We start from the raw sequence: 25,057 nt of genomic DNA, 5'->3' as shown, positions 1-25,057 counted from the left end.
AGCACGTTGTCCAGTGTTTAAAAACCTGCGTACACGTGTTGATTTTGATGGAAAAGTTGTAAAAGAGTTTGAAGAAATGTGAGAAGTTCAAGGTCTATGCAAGAGGTTTACTTAAACAAATGTAACTTATCAAAACTGGCAGTTACATAAAATAAATATGTATTATAAATAATGGGACATATATTAAAAGCATGCAACCCAACAAAATGTTGATATCAGCTGCAGGGAGAGAGAAGTAATGAGCACGTGGCCTCGTAGCTGCAGCCAGGTGAACCAGATGAGCTGACGAGCCTCCACTGTTGGCCAGTTACCTCCTGAGAGTCGCTCTCACACAGCTGGAGGGAAAAGACAGCAAGATCACTTCTGGTTTTGTAGTTTTGTAGCAAACATGACACACCAAATGCTTTATTTTAAATTATACTTTATTTCATATAAAAACAAAACAATAAACAAATAAATTAGATATTTCTAAAATAATTCTCTTGAGGAAATGTTTAAGAACGCTGTGATTGTTTACAGTTTGTATCTGGGAGATAACTGGAATGTAAAGACGACAATGTATCCGGACAATTTGTGTGTGGATGTAAATGTAAAAAGAGCTTCATTCCAAAATGAGACACCAACAGTCAGCTGCTGGATGACAGCATGAACAGTTAACACATAAGCAGAGATGATACATGAATCCTTCATTGACAGTAAAGGGAACTGGTTTTACACACAGGGAGATGATGATGATGATGATGATGATGCATTTAAAGCATTTTGGAATGCTCCATTTTTTTTTTACAACACATGAAATAAAGGGACCAGAGAGAAATGGAGTGACACAAGGAATGATGCAGGAATCAGCTAAATGAAACGTGTTTCAGGAGAACCAAGGAGGCTGTGAGCTTAAAATCAGCGACATTTGAAATGAATGAAGTTTAATTTCACAAAACAAGACATTTTTTCTGTCTTCTGGGGAGTTTGGTCATTTCCACTCGACTGTCAGTGGTTATTTTGTCTGTGTCTCAATTGTTTCGTCCATGGTCAGATTCAGGAGGTGCACCAGGACTTAGTTGGCATTTTTTACCCCACAGGGGAATTTTCTGCAGCTGGTCCCGGTGCAGCGAATCTGAATCAAGATTTGTAATTTAAAAGATGGTGGCTGTGGGGATAAAGATAGGGGCGTTTGGGGGAGAAGAGGACACATTACCATAATAAGAGCCTCTTCATTTGCACACAAGCCCAAGCTATCCCCACACCACCACCACCACCACCCCCGCCAAAAACTCCCTCTGGTCCGTAGTCACACCCATTAAGCCTGCAAAGCCTTCATTGTCCGGCCAGGCTGCGGACCTGAGGACCCCTTGCCAACAGATTGGGCTGGGTGAAGGGTTACAACCAGACAAAGGAGGCTCCCTCCCCATTCTCCTCTATTTGAAATCAATCACACTGGCTTTCACATTCAGTGCCCCCCTCTCCTTGTCAGCAGTGACAGTGGGCTTGGGCCAGCTCCCCAACAGAGTCCCCAATGCCGAATCGTCAGTCCTCTTTTCAGGTCGAGTCCTCAGCCTGGACACACTGTCTCTGACAAAGCGGTCATGTAGACTGAAAGAGCAAAGCTGTTGTTAGAGGAAGACCAAGTCTCAAAAGTGTACTAGTTGTTTGAACATGTGAATGAGTCTCGTGACCTTTGAGACTTTTCTCAAAACTGGTTTTAAAGGGATAGTTCAGATTTTTTTGAAATGGGGTTGAATGAGGTACTTATCCACAGACAGTATATTACATACAGGAGATGTCAGTCGGCAATGGAAATCACTGTCTGGTTTAAGGTATAGAAGATACTCTCAACATAGCGTACACTTAACTGATACATATATATATATATTTTGGTGGAACTTTTTTCAGGAGGCTAAAATACATTTTGTTGCTGACCCCTCCACAGAAGTAGATGGCTGAGCTTCCATGTTGGACTCCAGCTCCAGGATAAGTACCCCAAGCAACCCCATTTAAAAAACTATCCCTTTAAGAAATGCATTCAAGCTGGTGGTTTTCATCTAACAAGAGCAACAAGAACTGGAACTCCTTCTGGTATTTAACCACAAATTGTTTTCCCTGGTCTGGAGGTCAAGCAGTTTACAACAAAATGACAAATGGAGGTTTCATTCCAAAATTTCCAAAGTTGAATTCATCTTTAAAGGTCCAATGCATCAGTTTTTGACCACACACATTAGAAGTTTGAGCTGTTGATGGAAAACGAGACTTTTGTTTTTCAAATTTGGTCAAAATACAGGCGTTTACAAAATGTTGACAAAAGTAAGAGCATCTACTGTTAGTTAGTGATGACTCTGCTGCTGGGTTTTAATTTGGGAGATCATTGGAGATGATTAGGACTGAATATTTTGGAGTGAAACCTGAACATAAAGACAGCTGCGACAGGTTTGGCACTTTGAAACACTTGGTTCAATTCCTCTCTCCCTTCGCCTCCAATAACCTTCATTTTTCGTGTCATTCAGAATAATTTATAAAAGGCAATCGTCTTTCTGCTGTTGATATGTACATACAATATTTTAATATTCTAATATATTCACAGGAAATCGTAAATTCAGGCACTTTGCTGCCACTACAGCAACGTCTTAGCACAAGAGATCCTGAGATTTAAGACCGTTTTCTTTTTTAAATAAGCAACACAAAAGTAAAATAATCTTATATAGAGAGATTTATATTTAACAATCAGTTTCTTCTTTTTTATCATAGCAAAATAAATCTTTTTTTTTTGTTAAAAATGTCTTTATCAGCGAGGTTTCACGCCCTGGTTTTGGGTTGCGTGAGGAGATCATAGTCCGTCGCCTCTGATGACCACAGAAAGCATTTTGAGGAGTACCAGGGTCGTCTTCTGTTGGGTTTAGTGCCGCAGTTTTCCAATGTTTGCAACTGTTCTTGGGCACAGAGCCAGAGCTGATCCTCCAAAGTACCACATTGTGTTTGTCCTCTTTTCTTCTGCTCACGATGAAATGTTTCTCTTAAAACCTTCACCAGGTGATGAAGCCCACTGGCCTCAGTGCTCCACGTGCGTACATGTTTTTGTGTGTGTGTATGAATGCCCATCTATATCTAAGGGCTTTGTCTGGAGTCATAATGGAGGTCCAGTGAAAAACTTCATGAAGATAAGTTAACTTTGCAGCAGTGGACCTCCAATATGGCCGCCAGTGGATGTGTTAGTGTTGTGTTTGTGTCTGTGTGTATGCATGGGTGCCTTCAGTTGCGAGTCTATCGGAGTGCCGTCTTCATGTCTATCCGAGAGCGCACGTCCTGGTAGCCCAGGAGGCAGGGGTCGGTGGACAGGGCATCATGGGTGAACACAGAGTCGTTGTCAGAGGAGCAGGAGCTGGACGTGTCCTCACACGACGGGGAGTACTGCTCGAAGGGCGTCGACAGGTCCAAGTACTGAGGAGAAGGACAGAGGTCAGACATTAGAGAAATGTTGGAACTTATCCACATTTAAATGTTTGTAAAATTGGGAGTTAACAGCTTCTCAATGCTTAACTGCTGCCGTTCCAGTTTAAGACCATCTAACTGTTTTGATTTTAAACATAAAACTAAAAATTTTTAGTGCAACAACGAATCAGTCACACAACTTGTCGACCCCTCTGCAGCCAAACCCAGTTTGATTTTATTTCTGTTGTTTGGAGTTAATAAGGCCTGGATTCTGCTCTGTGTGCATTCACTCTCTGTACTGATGACATCTGGACAGCAGATTGTGAAAAGGAGGAAGAAAATGTGTGTGTGTGTGTGTGTGTGTGTGTGTGTGTGTGTGTGTGTGTGTGCGCACATACATGCGTGAACGTGTGTTTGAGACTCACCTCGTCAGAGATGGACAGCAGCACTCTGTCCAGCTCCTCCACCAGCTGTTTGAAGGTCGGCCTCTGGGTGGGAACAGCATGCCAGCACTCACGCATCATCATATAGCTACAGAGGACAAAAACAAAAACACAAGTGTGTAAATGATCTCTGTGATTTAGAAACTCTGCAGTGAGATAAAAGTTTAACATTAAGTGTTTGTGGACTAAACAGTTGTGGGGAGGTACAGCGATAACTGCAGAGCTTCAGGAGTTTTTTTTCTGTTTTTTCTTGTTTTTAGTGCCCTTAAAAGATACATCCTGTCCACAAAATCTTTTTGGGTCAAAGAAATGACTCCATTAGTCCCCTCTCCCCCTGGATGCTAGAGTAGAGGTGGAGTTCATGAAAAATGATGTATGCTTTCTATATCATATGCTGCACCATTTGTGTCGAAGTGAACACCACTCTTTCACTGCTGTTACCCAAAAACATCCTAAAAAGAGACTGTTTGGCTGAAGAGGAGTTGCTGCTTACAGTTCATGTGTGCAGTTGGAGGGTTTGTCCATGCGGTGTCCCTCCTTCAGCAGCTTGAAGAGCTCCTCCACGGGGATACCAGGGTATGGTGAGCCGCCCAGTGTGAAGATCTCCCACATCAGTACGCCAAACGACCACCTGAGCACAGACGAGAGGAAACACAGAGTGTTTATGATCAGGACACGTGGTTAATTTTGTTTAGTGCAGGATACAAGGGTGCACAATTATGTCACTATAACTGAGTGTTTCAAGGTACAGTTTTTCAGAGGAGCTCAGAATTGATGAGCACCATTTGATCAGGAAAGGTAATAACTTCACAGAACTTTCCTGCAGTGATTCTGAGTATGAGAAGCTAAACTTACACGTCACTCTGGTGTGTGTAGACTCTGTCGAACAAAGCCTCTGGTGCCATCCACTTCACCGGCAGTCGTCCCTGCAGAGCGGACATGGAACACATTTACCACAGCGACTCAACACTTTCCATCATGAACACATTTTTCTGTCTGTCTCACTGTATAAAATTGTTTCGCTCCATGCATGCTCGCTCACAATCCTCCCCCTCCTCCCTCCTTGTCTCCCCTTTTTTTCTAATTAAGTCCCATTAAGCCTGCTGCCAGTCAGAGGGAAACATCAGACATCATCTGTCTTGAGGAGTATTAAAGCTGTGAAAGGAACCATGGAGGCTGGGAGGAACCTGACTGGGGGGCAGACATGTTTACAAGCAGTTTTTTTAATAAAGCCCAGCATCCACTTTCACATTTTAACAATCCAAATGTCTTGACATTATGTTATTTGATTTGTTTGATCTTTCAGGGGAAATGTTCATGTAATTTCAGAGGGTCAGAGGTCAAATATTTATAAGCAGAACATGTTAGTGATAATTTAGCTGCACTTTTACTTTCTGTCACTACTGGAAAACAGAAGTTCTCCACTGGAAAGCTACAGGAGCGAAAAACAAACAAAAAAAAGATTCTTGAAAACACGCCACTACTCACGTTGGTGGTTTTCTTGTAGTAGTCGATCTGGTGGACTCCTCTGGCCAGGCCGAAGTCGGCAATCTTCATCACGTTGTCCTCAGTCACCAGAACGTTCCTGGCTGCCAGGTCTCTATGGATGCACTGCAGAGAGAGAGAGGAGAGACAATAAGAGACTGACACAAACCCTGAAGTGAGCTGAGAGCAGACTGCTGGGTCTCCACATCATGTCTCATTTGAAATGTGGGCTAAATGTGTCACTTTTCTTTTTTAGTTATGTCGCCTCTTTTTCTCTGTGTTGTTCTGACCTCTGCTCTCCTTTTGGTAAAAGTATAAATTGACAGTCCTGCCTGAACCAGAAGGTCAAACTTCATCATCAAAGCTTTTACATTCATGAAATGCTCTTTTGAATGTCGACTTGTGACGCGGCACGTCCTCGTCTGTTCCAGGCTGTGGTTTTGGAGCGTCATGTAAAAACATGGAGGTAGAAATGATTCACAGCAGATCTCTAAAAATGAAAAGACTCAGGAGTATAAAGTCAACACACAGCGCCTCATTTTAGTGAACGCTACAAAATGAAAATGTCTTTATATAGAAACCGCGGAGTCTGAAGAAAAAACAACCCCTTTGGGAGGAAAAAAAGAAAGGCGCTGTTTGCCCACATTGAATGGATGTCATTAAGTTTATTTTGGTTTTCATTCGAAATAGACGTGGGATTTGTGGGGACGTGCGAAATGAACCAGTCTTGGTTTGTGGGTCTCCCCATAATGGAGGGTTAGTTTCAGGCTCCTGCATTCTTAGGAGGCCGTAGAGCCAGAAACCTGATGCCTACACCCAGACGACGGCTCTGGTGCCTGTTTGCTAACAGATTTATGGCAGCGCTAAAAAGGACAAAGCCCTGCGACGGAGGGACGGACAGATGGATGGAGGAGAGTAAACAGGACTGAAGCTGCGGCAGCTCTCTGCTCAGGAATGCCTGTCTGAGACACCGGCTGGCAGACAAAGAGACGTGTTGATAAGAAGTGCACAGACAGAGAGCATGCTGGGAAAATGAAAGGAGTAGAAACATGGGGGGTGGGGATGGGAAGAAAGGGACAGACAGGGGATGGCAAGAGAGGAAAGAGAGAGAGGAGAAGGCTGGTGCTGCCATCCATCTGAAGGCCAAGTGCCCAAATCCAAAATAAGACTGAATCACACAAAACTCAATCTGAATCACGATCCCCTTTTTAACGTCTGATATTACAAAACATTTCACTGTCCTGCTTTGATTATATGGCTCTATTTCCCACCCAGGGATGTGGATTTGTTTCACTGTAATGAGCTCTGATTCGTAAACACTCCTCTTAGGTTCCTTAAGAGCACCCAAAAACCATAAACCCACAGCTGGGCTCACACCAAAAGTATAATTTCTATGTTTCAGAAATCTCAAGTTATATTGGAGTGCTGAACATGTCTGTTGGGGCTACGCAAGCATGTGGATACTTCTGCTAAAATTAGCAAAAAATACAGGTTTGTAGTTCACAGTAAAAGCTACAGTACAGCACAAAAAGCTCTGTGATCATTTTTACTCTCATTTGATAAATCATTTCATCTATTAAATGTCAAAAATCATTTTAAGTTCCCAGAACCCAAGATCATGTCTTCAAATATGTTGTTTCTCCAGACTAAAAGTGTAAAATGTACTTTATAATGACATAAAGCTGAAAAATGGTCAAATCCAAGATGCTGGAAACACAGAAATTTGGCTTTTTTTAACTTAACTAACTGCTGATATGATTAATTGATTATCAAAATAGTTGTTAGTTAACTTCCTGTCAGTCAGCTGGTTATTTAATTGAATCATTTCTGCACTAAATCTTAGTCTCCTGACAAACTTCCCAACTATTAGTGAAACTCTCCAAGCACAAAGTTTACAAAAAAACAACCATATAATTATACCACCAAAATGAAACTGAAACAGTGTTTGACTCGAGGTACACCTGCCTCTTGCATTCATAAGCAGATTTTGAGACAATGGGCCCCTGGGCACAGATATGCAAAGGGCCCCACCACCTCTCCCACACAGGAGCAAGACACACAAGCCCCGTTTAAGCTGTCTGTTCAAGGCACAGATATTGTGGCATTATGTCGCCTCGCTGTGCTGTGCATAAGGTGCAATCACAGATGGGGGGGCAGAGGTGTCTTGTCTTTAATCCACCATAGGAGGTAGTAACAGCGCTGAAACTGTGTTTGTAAGAAGAGGTCAGCCAGCAGGACCGGACCATGGGCAGGACTGGTGTGATGTTTTGTGACATGTGTTACTTGTGTGACCCATTAATAGCAGTTAGCAGCTAACTCAAAGAAGAAGAACGGTGGTCGAAAATGACCGCAAATTTGGAAAATAATGACTTCCGGGCACTCCTTACCCTCCGAGCAGAGGATGATATCAGCTGGCATATAATAGAGATGGTAAATGGTTGTTATTGACATGTTATTCCAAGGTTACTGTTTACAAAATGCTGTCCTAACACTTGCCCCTAGGCTTGTGCCCGGTAGGCCCATTCAGTAATCCATCCATGCCACGCTTGCAGAAAAGATTTAGAGCCACCGGAGCTTCAGCTAGTTTCTCAGATGATCCTTCTTCTACTAGTTATTACTAGTTAGTTAAATTATTTCTGCCCTATAAAGTGAACGTACCCTTTTAGAAGCCAGGTACTCCATCCCTCTGGCCACCTGGTAGGCGCAGGACAGCAGGTCTTTGAAGGTGAGCTGCTCCTCAGGCACCTTGGTCACATCAAAGGTGTAGTCCATGCCTGGGGGTCTCCGGGCCCGCAGATACTCCCTTAGACTACCTTTGGAGGCGTACTCCACCAGCACATACAGAGGGCCTGAGGGGGAGCACAAACAAGATGAGGGATGGGGGTTGTTTCTATTATTGTTGTAGCCTGGAGGCCCAAGACCACCATCGTTGAAACACTCATTATGTTAGTTGTTTGTTGAGATTTACAATAACAACAGGACGGTAAGAGCAACCGTTTCACCTGAACCCCCAGTTGAAGCGGGGTAGGAGATGAAACAAACAATAAAGGTTTCGTCAGACACTCACCATCCTGTGTGCAGACTCCGAGCAGGTTGATGATGTTCTTGTGTTTGTCCATCACCTTCATCAGCTCCATCTCCGAGATGAGGTCTGCCAGATCTTTGTCTGTGGCATCGTCTTTGAAGAAAAAATAAACCTTATTTAGAGACGACTTAAGCTGATGTCTCGTGGTATTTTTGTGCCTGTATCATTTCTCCCCCACCTTTGAGCATCTTAACCGCCACAGTGGAGGACGGATCCGGAGAGTCCTTGTTGATGCCGTACGCCTCAGCTCTGACCACCTGACCAAAGCAGCCTTCTCCTAGAGGTTTGCCCAACGTTAAACTAGAGAGCGGAAGAGCGAAAGTTAGTGACAATAAGTATGGCCATATGAAAACTGTACAAATCCATAATTTGGGGCTCTGGTTTCTTAAAATATAGGTTGGGTAGAGCCAAAAATGGGCTGCGGGCTTTTTTCTTTTTTGGTCCCCACATGATGCGAGAGCTACGATGTTTAAATCCGTCCCAGAAGCCAAACTAAACTTAGAGAAGAAATATTCTCTTTGCAAACCAAATTCTGTAAAAACACCTCTCTCCTGATAATTTCAAACGTAAGAGTAGAGTGTACTTTGCAAATGGTGACAGAAGTGATTTTAACTTTGCTGATAACTTACTTCTCCCTGGGGAACTCCCAGTCAGGATCGTAGGGCAATTCAAACTCCATGACTCCAGCCAGCATTGGGGAGCAGCTGGACGAGAGGCGAGCCACCCTCATCAGCGACGCACTGGACTTCCCTGATGAGTTGGACTCCACCGAATACTGAAGTAAGAGATACAGAAAATTCAGCTATCAGGAACGTAAAGAAAAGCTTTGTGTGTGGCCACTCTGAACAGCTAACAACACTTTTGCCTTTGGATGACTCTTTGGTCGAACTTTACCCCAGCCAGTCATAGTAGACAAGTATGCATGATGTACAGTGTACGAACCTGTCTGCGAAGAGGAAACTTGGAGAGCTTCTGAACAGGGAGGGCGTCAAACGGCTCCCTTCTGGGATGAACCTGCATTCGGCACAACACTACGATGACGATGGCCATGATCAGAGCCAGGAAACCGCAGGCATAGATAATGATGTCAGTGTACTTGGTCTCCATGGTGTCCATAGCATCTGCTGCTTCCTCCTCTGTCGGAAGAGGGGGATTTATTTTCTTTAAGTTCCAAGATATCACTTGCTTAATCTTTCGCTGCCAATTTAGAGCCACGAATATCAAGTTTTTTGAGTGTAGTGTAGTTTTAAATTTTATTTAATTTATTTTTGAGTTACATTATTCAAGCAATTTGGTAAATTCTTTCCAGCACTGTATCATGTAGCCGTCAGTCTTTACCTGAGAGAACGGTGAGCCAGGCCGACTGGTGAGCGAATCCAATTGAATTTCCAGCCAGACAAGTGTACTCTCCTGCATCCTCCATGGTAACTTTGGACAGGTAGAGCACCTCCACCTCTGACATGTTCAGACTTCCGGTCTGCACAACACAGAAGCAGAAAAAGTGATGTTAACAGTTAGTATCAACAATCAATTTTAAAACTTCCACTTGAGGTTTTAACTGTTGTAGACTATGGTTAGGAAACAAGAAGAAAGAAATTAGTTTGAAGCTGTATTACAAGCTCCAGTCTTTTGGATATTCATCAGCCCTGGAACATACTTTCTCTTAAGTTTGACCAACCTTGAGGACCCGGACGTAGGGCGTTCCATCAGAACCGTAGCGGCTGCCATTCCTTTCTATGTGTTTAAGCCACTGAATGTGAGGCTGGGCATCGCTGTAGACCTTACAGTGGAACTGAACATCGCTGCCCACCACTGCTGTGGTGTTTGCAGGTAGACCGGCCTGCAGGATGGGCCTGTGTGGAGAACGCTCTGTATGGGGAAGAAATCAGAGGAGAGGTGAGCAAAGTTGGCAAGGATGAAAGATCACATCCAGACTCAGAGCTTAAAGGATTCCTCTCTTTCTTAGGGCAACAGTTCAAAGGTGATTTAGGGACATGAAGGAGATTTAACTGATCTGCCCTCTCACCAGGAGTCCATGAAGGCAGGACAAACGTGGGGGAATCACAGGGCGCTGCGGCTCAAGTCATCCAGATATTTGGCCGTTTAACAGCCGGCAAACATGACTGCTTTGTAAACAAACGTCTAAAAATGCCCGGCAGTTGTCACTGTCACGTATAATGTGTTTGCATGCTGGCATACAAGAGCAGGAAATGTCATTTTGTGGATGAAAATCGGTTCCATTAGCGTGGCTCTTTGTCAGCTGGTCGCCGGGCTCCCTTTGATCTGCGGTTACTCTCGCTCTCTGATCTCGTTAGTTGTCTCGTTAGTCTTCTCCCCCCGTCGACGGGGACGGAAACTGACCCCGTGGTAGACGGACAGCGAACAAATGAACAAACAAACCGCAGCCCTCCTCAATCTCCTGTCACAGGTCAGGTAGAAAACTGGTGTGGACGCCTGACCGTCCACATCCTGCCCAGGCGCCCCTGTCAGCCCGGTTATCCCTTCCCTCACACTGGGGGCTTTTATTTGGAGGCATGATGCTTTTTCTACTAGTGCTGACTAATAACTGTTGCTGCTGGTAATACTGTCAGCCAGCTCGAACATCATTTAAACTCAGGTTTACAGAAGAATCTCTTGTGTCTGTTTTGCTCAGTTCAATAATTCAACCGATATCCATGACATGTAAAATTTTGTAACTTGCACACTCTCTAAAATGTGGCCAGACAGTGCTGGATTATCTGTTTCTTACCGAGGACATCCAGGACGTAGCTGTGAGTGATGGAGCCGTATTTGTTCTCCACCACGCAGGTGTAGTTTCCTCTGTCTGAAGGCACGACACTCTCCATCACCAGGCTCCAGTGCTGGTGTCTCAGCTAACCAAAAAACACACAAAAAAACTTAACATCAGCATGACTGAACACTCACTTTATGATCTGGATAACAGGATGAAGCACGAATGACTGAATTGCAACATCACTGAGAGCTCTGCCAGGTAGGAGATAAGAAACCGTTCTCACCTTGATGCCCCCAATACGGTGTTCTCCTCTAAATTCACGTCCATTTTTTAGCCAGCGGATGCTTGGCATGGGGCTGCCCATGGCCGGGCAACGAAACTTCACCGTGTTGCCTGCAGGAACAGCGTACAGCTTCTTCTCCATCCGCTGGGTGTGGGTCCAGTAGGGACCTGCATGGACACAGACCAGCCATTAGTCAGAGTGCTCTGATGAAGCCTGGAATTGGAGTTGCACTAATTCCTCAGGGAACTACAACAGCAACAACAACAACAACACACCTCTAGAGAAGTAAACCTGGTCATTTTCAATCTCAGCCGATGAGTCCTCCAAGCCATTGTCCTCATCATCGTCCCCCGACCCCAACGAGTCTGGAAACAAAAAAATGAAGGGAGATGAAAAAACACTTTGTGATTATCTTTGGTCTGTAAAGGTCAGAGAGAACACTGAAATTCAACATCACCCGAGTTGAATGATTCAAACCACAGTTTGCAGAATGGGGGAACAGAGTCGGAGGTAGTAACAGCGTTAAAATGATGTCTGTATAAACAGGACAAGCTGCACAGCTGACTTTTAAAATTTCATTCCGTCTTTCTGATGTCATATTGAACTATGGTGCCAGCTGGGTTATCATGTAAGTCTAAGAAAAGCAACAAATATTTGCATTTTAGGAGCTGGAACGAGTGAATTTTAGGAATTTTTGCTTCTAAAATATGTTTTAATGATCAACCAGTTATTCATATTGGTGGCTATTAACTTTCTGTCCACCAGCAAACCAAATAATGGACTCGTTGCACTTCAGATGAAGTACATACTTTTGGCTTGTTAACGGCTTGTTAACGGCGACTTTAAATAAAAATATTAGCTGAATTAAGTCAACATGATTTGCTTTGAAAACCACAAAACTTACAGCAATACAACCATAGTAAGTGAACAGTGTTGGTTACCTGCCACCGTGATAGTGAAGTTCCTCACAGGCTCTTTGGTTCCCCGGAGAACGCAAACATAAACACCAGAGTCCTCATATGTCATGTCTGTGATCTCCATGGTGGCGCCACGGATCTGGATGCGGGGCGTGGGCAGAACCCGGGCTCCCTCCTTGTACCAGTTGACCGCCATGCCAGGCCTGGTGTTGGTGTCACAGCGCAGTTTCAGGACGTTTCCCGGCTCTAACAGGAGATGTTCTGTGGTGTCCTCACTCAGATCCTCCAGAACATCTGATGAAACCAAAGAGAACATCGGCACACGAGGCGTCAGCTTTCATTTTCAATTTCTTTTACTCCTTCACACACACGTCATCACTCAGGGCAGTCAGCAGGTTATTTCTTCATCTCTCCTCTAAAGCAAGTCGCCGTCTCCTCAACTATGACCTTCAACACTTCACCCCCATTATCTCCTCTCACCACAAACACACACAATGAAATTACCATGGAGACCAGGAGGCCTGACCGACCCAGCCCTCCTGCACACACACCCTCCTCCTCCCTTCATCTTTTTGTTCCCCTGTGGATTACTGTGGGACCGAGAGTGACCGAGCTAACACTGCAAACTCCCTCCTCAAAAAAAAAAAAAGACGAAGAAAAGGAAGGCGGAGGAAGAGAGGCTGAAGCTAATGAACATGTTGCAGCGTGACAGTGGACAGAGAGTAAATCTGAGGGGCGGTGAAGGTTCATTGGAGATCTAAGTGAGCGACAGGAGGAGAGAAGTTTATTCCAGCCTGGGGAGGAGGACACGCCCACACAGATGGCCCTCAACAGTTTGTATCATCTTCTCTCGGTTTTACAAACGTATTTTTTTTACAGGAGTGGCTTAAAATCCTGAATCGACCAATGACAGGGATTACAACTACAGCAAAAGTAAATTTCACACATTTGCACACAACTTTTTGTCTGGCATGAGGGTGTGAAGTTACCTGAAGGAATGTCTGCAGCAGTCAGATCCACAGTCCGAGAAATGATCGTACCTGAGGAGGGGCATAGTTGAGGTTATGAAATTCTGTGATACTTGGTCTGATAGATGGATGAAGCTTAAACCAAAACAAGTAAAGTGTGATGATTAAGTGTCTTACCAGGCAGGACCTCCAGCCACGCCGTCTGCATGGCCTGCACCGTCTGTCCTGCGTGGGTGCTCTCGGCCATGCAGATGTACTCTCCTGCATCCTCCAGCGTGATGTTGGACAGATGCAAAGTGTTCACCTTGGACGCGTTGCTCTGCAGGGCCTGGAGGGCACAGAGGAAAGATCACTTCACCATCTTTTCAACACCATGAAGAGAGAATAAAACTTACAGTCTGAGTAGAGCATGACACTGTTTGTATCTGTCAGCTGATCTTTTCTCACCGTCAAAGCCCTGAGGCGAGGCGGTCCTCCCTGGATGACCTCCGTCTTCAGCCACTGCACCTTGGTGGACACAGGCCGGTGGACTCTACACACCAGCTTCACCTGACCACCCACCACCCCCGTGGTGTTTTCTGGGTAACCTGGCACGATCAGAGGCCTGGAGATCCGAAGATCTGGGTAACAAAAAGGAGGGTGGAGAAAAAACAAGAAAGATTAGAAAAGAAAATCAGTCATGATTCAAGAGTTCAAGAGAGTCATGAGGAACTTTTTCCTCTAAATGATTCGTATCTACTAAAATAACAACCCTGTATAAAGTGGAAGTTTTGTGCCCACTTTGCACTGTACAGTTTGGTCTGCCGTCAGTGTGCCGTGCAGTGAACTTCTGGGGACGTTTTTGTCCCCAGATTTTGCTGCGAAGTGAGCGCTCTTGACTTTCACGCTATTCTTTGGCACAAACAGTTGCTGAAACAATGCAGGTGCCGAGAGGAGGAGACACAAGAGAACATTATCTTCTTTCTTCCGCTTAGAAGCAGTGAATTTAAAGCTCACAGATACTTAATACGTCTCTGGCTTTTGTCTGCTATCTAATGTCAGCACAAAAGCCAGAGACTGTGTCGTATTAAGTATCTGTGAGCTTTAAATTCACTGCTTCAGAACGTTAGAGAAAAGATAATGTTCTCTTGAACCTGAATACATTCGTATTGAACAGCCAAATCTGATTCGACTGACATAATTCTGAGTCGGTGTAGCCCTTATCCCTGGTATCAGAGATGGCGGACGTTGGAACAACTAAAGTAACTCTGTAAACCCTGTTGCTAGGCTCAGGGAGAAAATGTAAAGCAATCTGGTTATCTTTGCAACAGCAGCACCATCAGCAATGCCACTTAGTAAAGCTTGTTGGGGAAAAGTTGAAAAATGTTCTGTTTCCACTTTAAAGTAACCAGATTCCTGTGTTCATGTCATGGATCTGTCACAGAATAAAGGAGTCAAGAGTCTTAATAAACTGCTATAAACCTCCTTGGTCTGATTGCCCCTTGAGTGAATGAGACAAAATTTGTGAAACCACGTCCTTACAGTTTCAGTTTACCTCTGAAAGGTGCAGCAACATAAAGTCCCCCGTGTTCCTGAGCTACCTTTGTCATTTAATTCCACCAGAAACCTGTGATGGAGCACCCTGGCAGCTACTATCGTGTCACCATCAGCCACAGTGCCATCCATTCAGCGGGTCACTCGCCCATTCATGTGCTCGCCCACTCACTTGTTAGAGCATATGTGCGCCCTGGCCGGGGACCTCGCTCACTCTGCTCAGTCACTCAGAACGAGCAATTTTCCAGGGCAATTTTCTGTCTGATTGCTTCCTGCGAGCGCTTAGTGAAAAGGCAATCTGTTCGCTTGTCAGGCGTGAAGTGCTGCCCGGAGTACAAGCAGAGGTAAAGCTTTCAGGAGCAAACACAGTCAGGACCTTGTAAGTGTAAAATCAGTAATGCTGATTGGTCAGAGCAGCCACAAGGAAAACTAACTCAAAGCAATGTCTTGATGGATGGTTTTAATAAACACTAACTGTGTCCACTGAGTTCAAAATATTAGGAGATCCCAACATGCCGACACATCTTCATCTAATGGAGAGGACTTGAACTCAGTAAAACAGTCGGCAGTAAATCACAGAGATGAGCGCACACACTTGGAGCCATGCTAATGAACTTGCAGAGACAGGGACGGTGCCCCGGAGTTGAACTCGCGGCAGAGTGTGAATTGTCACCCAGAGGCGAGGGGGCAAACAAAACACAACACAACACAAACAAACCGCTCGGCTGGTGTGCGAGCCAGCCATCAGCCTGCCGGCTGGGATGGCAGAGGAGCAGAGGAGAGTGCTCAGTCGGGACAATGAGGAGTCTCATGCCCTGACCCGAGAGCAGAGCAGCAGAGCTACGGCTCCATTTTAGAACCTAAGCTTTGAACCAAAGTTACATGGTTAGTTCATACTTACGTTTTTTTTTTTGGTCAAATGCTGAGATGTAAAACAAAGTTATTTGATGAAATATCCCAACTTTAAGCTCAGAGTTGGTTATGAGTGTTTCTTATGGACATGATGTGTACAAGGACCATAAGAAATGTGAAAATCCAAGAATCATTTCTGTTTTTACAGTTATTTCTGACTTTGATAAATGAAAACAGAAAACATGCACTGTATTTTGAAATGCATGTTTTTATTAAAAATCAGTGATAAAACAAATATAAAATACAACAATTTAAATTTGTATGCCCCTCCCCCAAGCCAAAATAAAAACCATAAGACAACCTCCTGTGCTTAAAAAATTATTTGACATGCCTCCCCATTTTTGCACTACCTCCTCCCCCTTCATAAATAATGAACAGTCCCTGAGAGGAAGTAAAAATAGAGGCAAAGTCCTTCAACACTCAAGAACATAAATATAGAGTAGAAGTATTACAAAAAAAGTATGAGAAAGATACTTTAAAAGAATACTATAACATAATGAACATGTACATTTAGCTGTTTAAGAATTAAAAAGCCATACAGTTTTGTGCAGGAATCCACAGTATATGGAATATGTGCAGCCTACAGAGATAATAGTACAAGACGAGAAGATCTCAACATCTTTCAGTTTTGTTCCTTATGTAGGACAACAACTGAAATTAAATCTGTTTGCAGCTTTGATTTTAAGGAGCTGAGGTAGCTCTTTATTTTACTCCCTGCATTAGAATCTATAGAAAGTATAGAACAATTTATAAACTATTTAACAATTCTAACTCCTCCTGTGAAGCACTGATAGAGACATGTACAGATAATGTACGGTTAACAATATTGTTTGGTCATTATACTCATAAATACTAACGCAATAGAAATCCTTCTTCTCTATTCTCATGACAACTGAGGCAACGAGAGGCGACTGTGAGCTCTGACAGAATTCTAATAAGTGGACTTTGAGTTAGGAATTGCTTCTCTACGGTTTCAACTCTCCGAAGCAAAAGATGCAAAAGATGCAAAATATGGCGAACACACTGTCTTCTTGATGTTGTGAAGTTAAACTTTTAATAGCGTTGTTTTATTTTTGTGATTCTGTTTAGGAGGAAAATGTATTTTAATCTCTCATAAAGGAGCAGTGTGTAAGATTTAAGGACATTTAGTGGTGTCTAGTGATGAAGATTGCAGATTGCAACCAGGAGGTTTTTACTGGGAGCCAAATTATTTGCAGAGGTCTCTTCCTCTCCAACACACACAGACCAGGTGACTTAAAGCAGGTTAAACACTGAAAAAAGCAGGTTCATGTTAAGAAATCAGTGTTTTTGCTACTCTGCTCGTCAAAGAGGGGCTGCTAATTGTGAGGGCCGATGCAAAAACACAATGATTCATATCCTCAGGTGATTATACACTCAAGAAAACACACATATTATATTATATTCCATTTCTGTCAGTATGCTCCCTGAACCCTACACACTGGACCTTTAAAGGCACATGACCAAACAAGCCAAGGACTTAAGTTGCTGACCATCTTTTTAAACTTTGACATCATCTGTGTACTTTTCCTGTTTGTATATCCCCTCTGTCTCTATAAAAGCTGCAGCAGCGAACAGACAAAAGCTTCACTCAGACTTTTCTATAATCTGCAATGATGTGACGGAAAACTCGACTGAAATTTTTTTCCAGGGGGTAGAAGGAAAAAGAACATTGGACAAGTCAGATCCCTGCATTTAGCAGCATGCGGTTAGTAACGTTAGATGTATAATTATATTTAGCAACATGACAGGAAACGCCCCCGCAGGCGGAGAAGACTATAAAGAGATTAATAAAAGCTTTGTCAGATGAAATACATTCCTTTGAAAAAAGATGTCTGTCTTTCAGTGTTTCTTCTTTTCCATCCTGAATGTAAACTATTTTCTGTGTGTCTGAAACTCTCTCTGCATGGTATCGGATCAGATCCACTCTGTCAGGAGTCTGAGCAGTGCATTGTGGGTCCATTTGACCCCTCAGCACCTCCTCTCAGCTGGACCCGACGCAAAGGAGAAGTTCATCTTTAGCCTCTTTTACACTGCCTCTTCAAGGCGGGAATTTCGTACCATTATAGGCCCGTTTCCACCGCAGGAACTTCGGGGTAATTTTACGGGGCCGGGGCCGTTGGTGCGTGTCTCCACCGCAGGAACCACCCCCTAAGGACAGAGTTCCAGAACTTTTACGGGGGCTAAACAAGTCCCTGCCTCGGTGTAGGTACTCAGAACGGCCCCGAAAGACTCCTGGCTGGGGCTTGGGATTTACTTGGTGCTGATTGGATATACTCAAAGAGGGATGTGATGTCAGCAGAAAGCAACAAAATAGCCGGCATTTTTAAAACTCAGCAGGCGAGGGTTAGCTCGTTCATATAGCTTCCACCGCCATGTAAAAAAACTCACTAAATGGCCCGTGAAAATTTTTTTTTCCCAGCGGATATCTTAGTTACAACATGATTGAGCTAGCAAAGCAGTTTTGTGTTGATATGTGTGGTATTTATTCAGTTTTGGGAAATCACGATGTCTAGAAAGCCGAAAGCGTCGGCTGCCGCTGACAGGGACAGCTAACAGCAGCAGCAAAGCTAACATCAGGACATCATCTGTTAAAAGCCTCCCGTTGTCGGATACGACATGAAACTACTCCAGTTAGCTCAATCATGTTGTAACTAAGACATCTGCTGGAAAAAATATTTTTTTTCACAGGCCATTTAGTGAGTTATTACAGACACCGCTAAGGGCTAACAGGTAACGGCTTCCCTACGTCGCCCCGGTAAATGGTCGCGCAACGGTTACATCACATCCAGAGCCAGTATATTACAGGAACCTTCCTCGTACTCCACTCTGGCAGTGGAGACACGGCGGTTGAGAGGGCCGAGCGAGAGGACGTTCCTGTAGTAGTTTCTGCCCCCAAATAGTACCAGGAACTTCTTCAGTGGAAACGGGCCTTATGTCGCCTCGCTGTTCTGTATAAAAGGTACACTCGCAGAATATGGGGACAGAGATGTTGAGCCTCTGAGCCAGGAGCAGAGGTAGTCATGTCGCTCCAGCTCCGATTTTAGACAGCATGTCGGCATCGTAGAATCAAGAGGTATGACGCATGTGACATGTAACCCAACAGTGTTGGCCTCCAGTGTTACATACAACATACGCGTCGACAGTGCTTTATAAACAACAACAATGGCCTAACATGATAATAACGATCATGTATTGTCCCTCTTATGTGGCGGCTGATCTTGTCCTCTGATTGGAGGGTAAGAAGCTCCCGGACATCATTGTTTTCCCATTTTCAGCCGCTGTTCTTCTTTGAGTTAGCTGCTAACTGCTAGCAGCTACTTTTTGAATCTCCTGCAGTAGGTTGCATGCATAACATGGCGTCAGAATGTCACACCCGTCCTGCTGACTGTCCCTTTATACAGACATTATTTTGGAGCTACCTCCGATGGCAACTTCAAGGCAAGACAACTCTGTCCCCCCATTCTGCGATTGTACCTTTTATACAGAATGGTGAGGCGGCATATTGGTGTGAGATTCCCGCCTTGAAGAGCCGTATCAGATTGCTTCCACACATACCACCAAAAAACATTCTTCCAGTTCATTCAGTTGGACAGTGGACAGTTCATTCTCGCAATCACAGAATCACAGATTTGTTGAGACTGTTTGAAACTCCAAAGCACCAAGATAAAAGTTACAATTCTGCCTCCACAGCTGCGACCTGCATGTTTTACGACCTTAAGATCTTTCTCTCATCAATCCTGGTTTGACTCTCTGCTCATCCATCTTGTAAGTAAACCTGAGAGGTTTTTTTTCTGTGCACCTCTCCACCCTCCTGCACATTGTCGTCTGAACAAGCAAGCCCTGGCTGGCCTCGCCGGGCCCTGAAGTACAAAGTGGGGCCATGGAGACGGAAAGAGACAGCTTCTGTGCTCGATGCCTCCGGGCAACAATCCACTTTGTCTTTCATCAATCTCCACACAGAAATTGTCACTGAGTCCTTTAATCCACCTTAGAAATCATCACCTAGTTCACAGCGAAGGAGAAACAACTGATTTTACTGATTGTTTGGAACAAGTACTCTGATTACACCTTAACATTTTAATGGAGCTGACAACGGCTGACTTATTGCACTGGCTTCTGTTTGTAAAGCATCAATGAAAAGCCCTGCACCCCTCCTCCTCCTCCTCCTCATCCTCTACAGCTGGCACACAGCCAGGCAGATTTACACTTCCGAGCCTCAGGGCCTCTGACGGATCAGGTAGCTCAGTTTACGGCAGCAAAAACCGAGTTTTTTTCCTCCTTCACTTCATCCAAGACTCGACTGCAGCCTCTGTCATTTTTCTTGTCACCTTGACTTCCTCTGTGGTCACAGCTGCCAAGAAACTGACACTTTCTAAGAAGGGAAAGTGGACTGAGGCACAGAAACACACTTTTTTCTGAGCAGTTAAGTGCAAAAGAAGACGTAATACAATCAGATTTCCACAAACGTTTCAGCTTATGCAACACAAACCCCCAAAGATAAGGAAGGAAACTTTCTGTTAACCACCTGATAATGACGTGATTTCAGTTTCAGGCATCATCACCTGCAGAAAACCAAACACAGCTCAGGTCCTACCTTTGGTCCTTCCCTCGTCGATGGCCCTGGCTAAGACTTTGTCCATCAAACAGAGCAGGAGAACGCAGAATGTGCAGATCCTCTCCATCTTCTTTACGTGTGTCTTCTGGTTGAAAAGGGTAGAAATAAACGCCTCACACTCCGGCCCCTGGCATTGGAAACTCCAGAAACCCACAAAGTCTCTAAATCTGAACCCTGCAGATGCAAACAAACACAATGGGAGACGGTTATCTGTTGGTCAGAGACTTGAGGAGATCAGGCTGCAGAGACACAAACTTCTCTGTTCAGTGTTTTAACCAGGTGGCAACAAAACACACAAACAGTTCAGACAAACAGTGAGAGAGCCTGTTTTGACTGCGAGCAGCTGTATTCTTAACCAGATGTCCTGCTAACTGTCCCGCTCGTCGGCCTCACATTGTCCAGGCTCTCCTGCGTCATGAATAAGGAGCAGGGCTGTTACCGCCTGTTGTTTGTCAATGGATGGCCCGGCTCAGTCTGCCCTGGGATAATGGGCCCTCGCTAGGAAAACACTTGAAACCTGCCAGGAAGCTACAGAATCTGAAGGAGCGGTGGAGAGATTTGACTGGCAGCTGATGAGACCTCAGGTGGAAACACGACAACAGGCAGCAAAATAATAACAGGTGACTTTAGGGAGCATCGTCTCCTCCCGCTGACTGCAGAGGGCACGTGTCATACCTTAAATCTGAGCCTTTTATATCAGTGTTTGCAGATTTGGAATCAAGGCTGGAAATGATACCTTGTTCCTTTAGTTTCAGGAATATAAATCAGGCTTGCTGCTCACTGCTTGGTCCATAAATTGTCGGAAAATAGTAGGATAAATGGCAATAATGTCTAGTTTTGTCTCACCAACAGTCCAAAGCCCAAAGACAGTCAGATTATTAGGGAATGTTTGTTACTTATGAGGGGGAAGGGGGTGGTGCAAAAGGTGGGGTGGGGGGTGGGGGGCATGTCAAATAATTTTTGAGTAACTGGGGAGGGACTTACACCATTTATCACAGCCAGCAACTTTTAAAACAGAAATTATCATCTGGTTTTCAATTTCCACCAGTGCTTGGACGCATCATGTGCAATGAACACTTCTGTCAGAAAAAGAAATCAGAACCGAATCTGAGTTTAAAACAATGATATTTCATCAAAACCTGTTTCTTCTGCGTCTCATTTAAAGTTTGGCCAAAAATAAACTATTTGCATGAACTAACCAGAATTCGCTTTTTTCAACTCCAGGATTTCTTCTTCAACTTTTAACTTTCAAACATCAAGTTTTAAAAATCAAATTACGTATTTATGATGGAGGGGGGTTATGCATTTTCTATCAGTCACTCAAAATATTTGTAGCTTCGTTGAAGGTCAAAATAAAATAGATTTTTTTGTAAAAATGAAGTCACACCCCAGCCCTCCTCTGATAAGTACAGTATTATTACAGAAGACACAAACCCTCCGGATTATGAAGTTGGAGCTAAAATCAGGATCTATTTGACACTTTTGCCTTAAAGGTGACTAAAAAGATCCCCCAAAATTCTTGATTCTTGTTTCAGCTCTAACTTTAACATATTTTAACCCCTTTAAAGTTGAATAAAACATGTTTAACTGCTGAATAGATTAATTGTATTTACGTTTACTGATCTAAATAAGAACAAAGTTAATACACAAACTTAATACAAACGTGTGTCTCTGTTAAATGATCCAAATACCTCAGTTCCATGAGAAAACTGGATTCTGCCCTTATTACTGATGAAGATATTAATAATTCAAATGTAAGTACAACACCGTCCCATGAACTCATTCTGCAAACAAACTATTAACTCTAACCGCTTACAGCAGAAACACTAAAGGAATAATGCAGTGATTTTGCTGCTGCGAGTCGGGACAAACTGCGCATAGGCGCCAGACCCTGGTGCGTGCGCTCCATGCAGGCCGCGCCCACACACACACACACACACACACACACACACACACACACACACACACGCCGTTTAAAGAACCAGCCTGCTGAATGAAACGTATTCTTTCTCAATTAAGGACTGGAAAAAACTTTTTTCTCCTGCTGCTGCTAATTCCGCTGGCACGCTGCCTCGCTGCTGCAGCCAAAACACTTCTACTGTATTCTACTCTTCAGCCTCCAAACACGAAAACACTGTGGAGGCTTTTATTTCTTAATGCACTGCATATTTCTGTCTCATAAATCTCACTTAATAAAATCTGTCGTATGCGCTATTAGTCTCAAACAGTCCTTGTAGGAGAACCTAAGTGAACAAGTTACTATTTTTGTTATGGCCTACAGTTATATTGACTTGCAGGGTCACATTGTTCAGTCAATCAGCAGTCAGTCATCCTGGGATCACTAGAAGAAACTCAAAAATAAAAGCTTTTTAAGTCAAATTTGACCTTAAATGTGCGTAAAATCGATCCAAAAATCAGAGGATTTCCTCGCAGGAATGTCTGATCAGAACGGACCTCACGCACAGGCTCTTAAGCTTAAGTTTATAAACTTGAGTTGGATCAAACTACAATTTAAAGTGTCATTTTAATTCATTTAATGTGTGTGATTGCTGTGATTTGTGGTCTGACAGGAGTTCAAACTCCGCTCCGAGCGTCTTTCCTCCTGACAAATAGTCCCAGTGTGTGTGGAAGGTTCAATGTCTAATAAGTGACTTGTTTTGGATCTGTGCACGCTGCAAAACAAGTTAAACTTGGCCTCATGAAAAGCTGCAGATTCTTCCCTGTTTAAAATGACAAATCGTGGATTTACAATGCAAATGAGCGATCGTGCTCGGTGGAGAAATAAACCGTCTTGTGCCTGAATTCAAGAAATGCGCCCTTAAATTATGTGAAATTCAATTAAAACAACTGGAAAATAAACTTCAAGTTCTCTTATAAAAAGATTTGAGGCTTCAGGTTATTCAGTGTGAGGCTTCTGGTCGCGATCTGAGCAACACTCCGCCGCTGTAAATGAATGAAACAAACCTCCAGCTGTCTCAGTCTGTATTCACCAACCTTTCCTCCCGGTCTGATGACTGGTGCCGCGGGGGAAGTCACTCCTTGTCCCGGTCGATAAGAGTGAATATTGAAATCCTCATTTGGAGCTCTGTATCCTTCACCAAAGCTGTGCCTGAGAGCGGCTGTCGTGTATCCGGCTGAAAGCGAAGTCGAGCTTATAAATCCATCAAAAACAGCCCCGTGGAACATGAACGACAGCTGCCGGGCTCTCCTGGTGACCGGGGGAAGGAGCTGCGATCCCCCTCCTGGGCAAAGTCCACTACAGCCGGCCGCTCAGAGGGCTAAATCCATGGAGAGAAAGTAAACCAAACACGGAGCGTGAAAGTGGATTTGCGCGACTAATAATTCTAAAAAGTCCTTTCTCGGTTTAAAATGTTGAAAAAGATCCGATGATGCGAGAGAATAAGAGACACAGGGGCTGATAGAGGGTGACAGAAACGTGTCTCGTAGTTCAGAGTCCCCTCTTGGTCAAACTCTTGGGTAACTCTCTCCGTGCGTCTTTACGCACACGCTCTCCTCTCCTGTGTGAGTTTATCCCGACGAGATCTGCCGCTCAAATGTGGAGCTCAGCCTCCTCAGTCCGTTTCTCTTCCACAGCAGAGAGACACTGCGTCCGTCACACACCAGCCCTCCTCCAACACTGCTGCTCTCCGGACGGCAGCCACAACAACAATGGTCTGAGAGCGGCCAGGGGAGCAGGAGGGAGGAGGGGGGGAGGGGGAGAGGGGGAGAGGGGAGGGGAGGGGAGGGGTGCGCTTCTGTTACCCCCGCACTAAAAACACCCCCATCCCTCCAAAGAGCTGGCAAATAAAACCCAAGACCCTCTGCCTTGCCCTCCCTCCTCAAGCTCCTGCAATCACAAGTTACCTAACTCTTATTTTTCTATCATTCTGTGAGCAAACTGCACTTTTTAAACCATCTCCTGCAGTGACAGAGCGCGTGCCAAATCAACCACATAAATCACTTTTAAAAAAATGAAGCCTCATAATTTATTGCAGGCTAACTGTCCTTTATGCAAACAGAGCATTGAGGCAATTAAGTTGCTGCAGTGAGTGAATGCTGTGAGCTGCCTCCATGTTTTAATTGCATCAGTAAAAGAAGAGGACCGCGTAATCTCATTAGCTGCAGCCGGAGAATCAAGATCAGCGCTGTGTTTATCAGCTCAACACTCTGATGTCTCCCCGCATGTTAAAGTTAGACCCTGCTGCTCTTTGACTCACAAAGAAGTAAATAAGAGCAAGACGTAGTTGTGTGGTGAGATCCATGAAAGGAGCATACAGGGGAGGTTTAAAAAAAAATGATAGCGACAATAAAGTGATAAAAATGTGAACATGAGATCATATGAACTCACTCACTCATTAACTTCTGCGTTTCTGCCACTCTTCAGTTTAGTCTGCTGGCATTTAATAGAAGGTTGAAAACAAGGAACAACACATCTCCATCTGTGTGTCAGTTTGATCCTGATGCAGAGCTGCTCAATCCGTTTAAATCCAGAGGAAAGAAACAAATGAGTCCTTTTAATATCTACATCCTCCATGTTTAGCTTTAACCCAGCAACTCTGGGAACCAGAGCAGGAAAATATTCAGTTTCTGCATCAGCAACATAAAGTTCTGTCAGAGGTACAGACTATTGGGACGTGTTTT

At 44.1% G+C, this 25,057-nt stretch overlaps 1 protein-coding gene across 2 annotated transcripts; it reads right to left on the bottom strand.

Moving 5' to 3' along the window:
• Positions 1-404: 404 nt before the first annotated feature.
• fgfr4 (fibroblast growth factor receptor 4) lies at positions 405-24,081 on the bottom strand. 2 transcript variants are annotated; one of them, XM_050038687.1, is made up of 21 exons: positions 23,381-24,081; positions 20,396-20,590; positions 13,783-13,955; positions 13,513-13,663; positions 13,357-13,407; positions 12,392-12,661; positions 11,726-11,815; positions 11,451-11,617; positions 11,183-11,306; positions 10,112-10,302; positions 9,772-9,910; positions 9,376-9,569; positions 9,063-9,208; positions 8,612-8,733; positions 8,416-8,526; positions 8,007-8,197; positions 5,352-5,474; positions 4,719-4,789; positions 4,357-4,494; positions 3,846-3,951; positions 405-3,429 (listed from the first exon to the last, which is right to left on the bottom strand). In XM_050038687.1, the coding sequence occupies exons 2-21, from the start codon at positions 20,481-20,483 to the stop codon at positions 3,253-3,255; spliced, it is 2,823 nt and encodes a 940-aa protein (XP_049894644.1). In that variant the 5' UTR covers positions 20,484-20,590; positions 23,381-24,081; the 3' UTR covers positions 405-3,252. The 2 variants fall into 2 exon arrangements, with proteins under 2 accessions (XP_049894644.1, XP_049894635.1); XM_050038678.1 differs by having other exon boundaries at positions 23,411-24,081.
• Positions 24,082-25,057: the final 976 nt, after the last annotated feature.

This window comes from Epinephelus moara, chromosome 3 (assembly GCF_006386435.1).
Source record: "Epinephelus moara isolate mb chromosome 3, YSFRI_EMoa_1.0, whole genome shotgun sequence".
NCBI classification, from domain to species: domain Eukaryota; kingdom Metazoa; phylum Chordata; class Actinopteri; order Perciformes; family Serranidae; genus Epinephelus; species Epinephelus moara.
Note: the sequence above shows the minus strand (reverse complement) of the source record. Positions and strands in the feature narration are given on the sequence as shown.